Source organism: Solanum tuberosum, unplaced genomic scaffold, assembly GCF_000226075.1.
Source record: "Solanum tuberosum cultivar DM 1-3 516 R44 unplaced genomic scaffold, SolTub_3.0 scf00104, whole genome shotgun sequence".
In the NCBI taxonomy this organism is placed as follows: Eukaryota; Viridiplantae; Streptophyta; class Magnoliopsida; order Solanales; family Solanaceae; genus Solanum; species Solanum tuberosum.
Window position 1 is genome coordinate 1,260,910 of NW_006239030.1, and position 7,381 is coordinate 1,268,290.

A 7,381-nucleotide genomic window follows, 5' to 3' on the forward strand; every position below is an offset into this window, starting at 1 on the left:
TCGTCTCCTCCCCAGCCCTCACCCCTTGCCCATCCCACCTCCCGCCACCCCCGAACCCCCACTCCCCATCCCTACCCACCTCCATAATGTTTTGATAGATAACATAAAAAACTCTTGGATAATAATTTCTTGCTGACTTACCAAACACTAGATAATATGAAGAAAAACAACACTTATTTTCCAAGAAAACAGTTTCTAGGAAATCAATTTCCGTGGAAAACATTTTCCTTCATACCAAACACACCCTAAGTATTTTAAAGATATGAGCACTAACTAGAGTATATTAGAGAACTCCAGTGTTGCATAATCTTTAAGTACTTAGCATGATATATTTTGGACCCAAACAGAACATTTATGATATCATTCACACCGCCGACTGCATCTAGCTAGGGATTGAGGGGAAGTCCTTGTATTAGATCAACTTTTTTATATTGAAAACCCATGCTAGGACTCATACCTTGCATTTGTATCATGCTAAAAGATTACTTCAATCCTAACCTTTACCTTATCAAAAAAAAAAAAAAAGATTACTTCAATCCCTTCTGAAATCCTGCTTTCTTATTCACCTTGTCATGATTGGTTTCAACTCTCATTTAATCAGGAGAGATCAAATTATCTATGTTTCAGTAGAATAAAGAGCAAACTGTAATTTCCATGATCAATCTGTAGCTCAATCCTTATTTTAATACCTATAGCAGTTAGAACATTCAACATTCTGCTCAAATGAAAAGAGCCAATTTGGTTTCTTCATGTGAAATATAGTTTTGGAAAAGAACTTAAAGGCTTCATCAACTTCTATCACCCTCCATTCCTTTTTTAGTTGCTCTTTGGGAACCCCGCACCCTACATCATACAAGTTTACCAGCACCCCCTGAAAATGAACTTCTCAACCCAATACAAAAGCTGCTCAAATCACCACTAACTTGCAAGGGGTAGATTTAGAGCAAGGAGATGGAGGGACAGAGCATGATAGAAATGGTGGACGGATAACATCAATGAGGGAAGCCATGGTGAGAGCACAAAAATGGTGTTTCAAGGAGGCTATATATCTGGCAATTCTGCCTTGGAAGCTTATATGGAAGGTTAAAATACCATATAAAGTGGTAGTTTTTACTTGGTTGGTGGTGAAAGAGGCTGTACTTACACGAGAATCTTATGAAGAGGGGAATACAGTTGTGCCCAAGATGTTGTTTTCTTTATGGGGGTGACAGGGAGGATGCTAAAGCCAGGGTGTTCATTAGTGCCATTGAGTTTCACTTCTTGCTGGTGCTCCTTGACTGTAGGTATCCTTTGTTTTCATAGCAACTCCTTGGTCATCAATTTTGCAACAAATAAATTCTAATAACTTTTCAAATAGCCAGCCTTGAATATAGTTATACATGGAAGTATTAGAAAGCAAAGATACTCTGTTAAAGTTGATGCCCTTTATTTAGTGGGGAGGATCACCAAGGAATTGTTTGTCTATTTATTCATTTATTTTGTGGGAGAGGGATGAGTCCATCATCAAATGAAGAACCTTAACATAGTGACAGCAGCACAAAGCCCATTCACTTACAAATATTCTCGAAGTTGTGCCAAGTGTTATTATGTCTCCATTTGCAAGCTCAATTGGATCGCCCCACTGTCTGCTCCCAGAATGAGGATTATGCACAGCATTGGAATTTACTAGTGTGCCATTCAAGCTACCCATGTCAACCAGCTCCCACCTCAATTTCTGAAACAATAGAAGTGAAATGTGTCTTCTATTTTATTTTCTTTTGCAAATTAATAACTAAGAAACAATACAACATGTTAATAACATCTGCCAAGATCCATAAGAATCCCTAATTTTCAATGGACATACATTTATATTCCAGTTTATCATAGCATGCTTGCCAGAAACCTCTGAATCCATCACCAAGATATCACTAGGTGTCACTCTTCCAAGAGTAAGTGGAAGCCTAGATGTATCTGTTGACTGCATGGAATGTTGAAGACCTTGACAGGGTCCTGAGATAACCTCCAGCATGAGGATGCTTCCTGCACTTCTAAAAGGAAAATATGATGACACTATTTACACACGCTTCAAATCAAAAGAGTGTAAAGAACATCAAGCACTTGTCACAGTGATAGAAGAAATTACTTTGATCTTTTGTATCTTTTGGAGCAAAATCTCCGAACTTCTCGTTCTGTATTGCCAAATTCGGTCTGTACTTTACATCCTCTGGTCTGATGTGTTTCTGTTCTTCTGCTAACTGATTAAACACAAGTGGGCGCTTAAGCGTCTGGCCAACAGAAATATCTTCTGAAGAATCACAAACATCCAGAACAAAACTGTCGGCTGGAAAAAGCAATTGAAGTTATGAACTATACGGAATAAAAAGCCAATGAACAAGAAAGGAAGGTGTTATATACTATGTGTTAATTGAGGATTTATGGAGGTCAGCCTTTGTTTATGAACAAGTCCTTGTGTCCAGGGTGAACCATAAGCCCCTTGATTCTGGTGACCGCCTGCATCATGAGCATAACCTCTAGAATATTCATGACTCTGGCTTTCAACTAGATGCAAATCATCTGAAATAAGAGGCCTCTCTATATCTTCACCCTACATAAAATATGAAAAATAGCAATTTCAAGAGAATGAACCATAAAGGGGTGGGGGAAGGAAGAGTCAAACTTATACTTTACAAACATGAATGATGAAACAACAACTAGGAAGATATTAAAGTAACCACAGAATACGTAGTAGCTCCAGTAGCATCCTTTGAAAGTTATTTCATATCAGACAGAGAGTCAAAAGTAACATACTCTTGCATAGGAACAAGATAGTCCACAACCTACATTGATGGTCTTTTTGTTTGTTTGTTTTGGGGGGTTAGCAGTTTAGTAAGTACAGCTTGTAAGGACTCAAGGCACTTTTACCGAGATATGAAGTGCCTAAAAAGACCAAGGCATGAGATGGTTAAAAAATTCATCTATGCGCGTTTATATGTTGACACCTTTCACATTCTAGCAAGCCATGACACTGGAACAGGGCAAGTACTTAGAAGTTTGGCTGGCCAACTAGAATTTTAACAACTTCATAGACAAAACGAACAATGGATGTATGTTAAAAACAAGAAAAGAACTTGGAAGAGGTGGGCTTAGTTATTGTTGTTTATTTGTATTAGGCCTAGGAGTGGGCACTATTAGGTTAAATTGAAAAAGCCAACAGAACCAAAGTTTCCGGTTTCATTTTTCGGTTTAAAGAGTAGAAAAGTTCAGTTAACCGAAAACCCCAAGTTATTTGTGAGTTGTTCCTTAAATTTTAGGCTTAAGTCATCAACCAGCCCCTTTAAGTTGTCAGCATATTTCACTTAGACACTTCAACTAGGACTGGTACCTATCGAACACTCCAATCTTAAGAAATTTATACCCATTAAACACAAAATGTGATCAGTCTACAGAATGTAACGAGTGTTTGATGTTATGATAAACCAACAAATAGAGCAATGATATGTGTCATAAAGGCTCAAAATAATAATAAAATGATTTTTTAGTTTAATAAATAAAATAATGTTAGCCGTTAACCAAAAGAATTATCAGTCAAAAAAAAAAAAAAAACTCATTTTCTAACTCCTGCCGACACCCTCCCCAGCTAAACCACCTAACCCTTTTCCCCCTTTTTTTCTTCATCCCCTCACCATCGTCCCCCACATTCCTATTTGGAGCTCACATGTTTTTTCTTGTAAGAATAAATCATAAAAAATAATCTTTCATTCAGATTCAAGTGTTAAATAGAAATCGTGAACACAAAATAATGTTTCTTTTAGTACCAGATCACATGGATGGAGTTGGCGGTGATCAGGTGGTCCGGTGATGGAAGGAGAAGAAGAAAGTTGATTCATGAATCTTTTTCTTTTGCAAGGAATGAAACTCAATAAAATAGCAAAAAAAAATGCCCAGGAGAAAAAATTTAGAGAGAATTTTGGAAGGTAAACATGGGGGCAAAGAAGACAATGACCTGAGGGGGGTGGGGGTTGCTTTTTCTTTTTAATTAAGAAATCATTATTTTCTAAAAATGAATGAAAATTTGTTTTTAGTTATTTACTTAGTGCCAAGTATCAATAAAAGAACAAAAAAACGCAAACTTTTTCAATGAAAAATAAACATTATTTGAGATTCTTCCACGCGCCCAACAAAAGTGAGAAACACGTTTTTGCCACATCAGAATTTTGTGCTTGATAGGTACACCTGTTGAATAATTTAGGTGTTCGATAAGTACTAGTCATAGTTGAGGTGTCTAAGTGAATTATGCAAACAACATTAAGGGATTGTTGATGACTTAAGCCTAAATTTTAAATCCGCATTTGTTAGTCCATTCAATTAGCCTCCATTAGAGCACTATCAGTCAGAAGCGTACCATCGAAAGAACCAAAGATCTTCACGCTTCATCCGCCACACGACCCATTTTACGCTAAAAGAATTCACCTCATCTCAGCTCACAACTTGTTTGATAAAACTCCCCACCAAAGCATTACTCCCTCCGTTTCAATTTGTTTCACCTACTTTCCTTTTTAGTCCAAATTCCAATCAAAAAGAATGACTCGTTCCCTTTTAAGCAACTCTTTAATTCCAACTTTCCACAAGGCATGTTTATAACCACAAGATTAAAAAGTATTTTGGTACATTTGACATGTCTTTAATTTACAACCACAAGATTTAAAAATCTCCTTTATTTTCTTAAACTCCGTCCCAAGTCAAAATAGGTCAAACAAATTGATACGGAGGGAGTATAAATTTAATTCCAATCAAGTTGGACTTGGGCGAAGAGCAAGACTAAAAACATATAAGGGTTTTATCTGTTTCAAGGTTTTCTTATTTTATTTTGAAAAGGCACAGCTGGAAATGTTCAAAACGAGGTAACCGGACAGAATTTCAGAAAATCAAACCAAACCGAATTAATTTTAGATCAATTTCCATTCACAATTTACAAACTGAAAACTGAACCAAACTATTCAAACTGAACCTACCGAACGCCCACCCCTAATTAGGCCCGTGTCATATAGAAGTTTTTATTCTGGTTAGAGACAATCATGTCTGTGGAAATATGAGCCTGAGGTTTAGAGAACTCCAAATTTGCCTTAGAAGGACAAAATATTTAGTAGATGAAATTGACATGAAAAAGTGAAATGGCTATAGAGGCTTCATTCAGGTGACCCCAACTAAACTGGAGCTGAGGCTTGATTAATAAAAAATCAATATTGCTAAAGATAATACAATCAGTAGATGATATCTAGGTTGTCATCTAGATAGCAGATATCATCTGCTCTTTTTGGGTCTTACTCATGAAAAAAATATACTCGATCTGTTACTTTTTAATCTATTCCAAAAAGAATGACATACTTTTCCTTTTAAAAAGAATGGCACTATTCTATATTTGAAAACTCTTTAAATGTAAACTTCTCATTTCACCCTAATGAACAATGCGCCTATAGACAGAGAAATATCATGGCATGTCTACAACCACAGGTTCTAGTGGTACTTTTGGACTTTGGTGTGTGCCAAAAATTGTCTTTCTACCTTAAACTCCGCACCCTGTCAAATACTACTTGTATAGAATGAAACCGAGGAAGTAGAGTAGTAGATACCTAGAATCTAGATGACTAGTTAAATATATTATGCGCCCCTGCTACCCAGACCTGTTATTTTCCTTATATGCAACGACTGATGACGTAGGACATAGCTATTTGTATTAACTTCAGAAATTCATATGGTCCTCCAAAAGCCTCAACAGATACAAACCATGTCAAATACCACATTATAGGGACCATAAAACAGAATTTTGAACTGTAAGTACTGGACTATATACCTAGCAACATCTCATGGGAGGTAAGCGAAAATCGCCTCTTAGAACCTCCCAAGTAAAAAACCACATGATGTAGATACCTCTTCATGAAAACCAAAGAATTTCCACCCCCTGGAACTTTAATTGCTTGATCATTATGGGATCACATTGACATTCAGTTCCTAATAGGAGAAAATAAACTTTTCCAAGTCTCAGAGTCTCTCCTCTGTCCAAGCTTACTCTCCTACACCACGTGAAAAACATAGTATCCCTAAATATAGGAACCAGACTGAGCTGTCCACATTCAATTAAGAAAATTCACTAAACTAGGCAACAATACCAGCTTCCGAAACCAAGAAAGTTTCAAAATTTGCATCCCCAAATACAACTGCGCAGAACCAAACATCATGATCTATCAATGAAATCTCCCATCTCATTAGAACTATAATCAATCAACCAACCAACCAACTACACCTCAATTCCAAACAAAGATGGGTCGACCCACGGAACTAAAAACCCTAGAAAATTTAATCCAAAGCAAGAAAAGTAGCAATCTTTTTTTACATCTCACCATATTATGCAAGAATCAAAACCCTATAAGCAAATTACGACAAATACCATTTCATGTTATAATCACACAATAAGCAAAACCCCAAGAAACCCAATTGCATAAAATGAAAAAAAGGTCTGACCTTGATTGTGTTCTTATTGCGAAAGACAGAGTTGGAGGAGACAGGATGAGAGTAAAAGAAACGCCATGGCTTATACTTGCAGGCGATTAAGATTAAAAAAATGATCAAAAGGAGCATAACAATAATAATAATAATAAAGATGGCCTCTTTGGATAAGAGAATGTTGTTGCTGGTGGTTAGAGTGGTCATGGCGATACTGCTGCTATCATCATCAGCACCTGGCATCGCCTTCACCATCGGTGAACCGTGTGATGTATGATGATGAGAGAGAAGACAATTCAACAATCTAATCTCACTCTATTTCTATCAAAATCCAACCAACCCTTTCTCTCTCGGCCAAGCGAGGTTCTCGCTTTGAAATGGTCGCATTTACTATATTTTTTTTCTCTCCCCTTTGTTTTCTCCATCCAAGAACCCCCCCACCCCCTATTTGTGTAGGAAAACTGGTTTGAGTTCTAACTATTGAAAAAAAATTATTAGTCCAACTTTAATATGACTATCAGATATTTCATGATATGTATTCGTATTAGATGAGTTCTTTCTTTTATATAATTCGAAGTTTTAATTTTGCTTTAACCAATATTTATGTCTTTTATCTTTCATTGGATGAGACTTAAACTTATACATCATACTTGACATAATACAATCAGTTCAAGTATATGTTTAACGAATTGCCATGTATAACGCGTGTGTCCATTTGTTCTATTTTATATAATTTTAGTGTCTACTTATGCATATTCAAAATTAGAGATAAGTTAAAATCAAGTAAAATAGCATATTTATGCAATATACTTTTAAAAATATCGATAAAAAGATATTTGATAGAGAACATTTTTCTTTGAATAAGTTGTTATGATGTGAATTTAAATTAATTAGATTTTAA

General features: G+C 36.1%; 1 protein-coding gene across 1 annotated transcript in view; it reads right to left on the reverse strand.

Annotated features, from left to right (window-relative positions):
• Window positions 1-6,914, reverse strand: part of LOC102581088 (protein phosphatase 2C 70) — a 14,679-nt gene extending 7,765 nt beyond the window's left edge. The window contains exons 1-5 of the mRNA XM_006349155.2: window positions 6,499-6,914; window positions 2,395-2,584; window positions 2,123-2,320; window positions 1,844-2,019; window positions 1,556-1,714 (exon numbers count right to left, since the gene is read on the reverse strand). Of these exons, the coding sequence (XP_006349217.1) occupies window positions 1,556-1,714; window positions 1,844-2,019; window positions 2,123-2,320; window positions 2,395-2,584; window positions 6,499-6,735 (960 nt within the window). The 5' untranslated portion in view covers window positions 6,736-6,914. The remainder of the gene's footprint in view (window positions 1-1,555; window positions 1,715-1,843; window positions 2,020-2,122; window positions 2,321-2,394; window positions 2,585-6,498) is intronic.
• Between the last annotated feature and the right edge of the window lie 467 nt (window positions 6,915-7,381).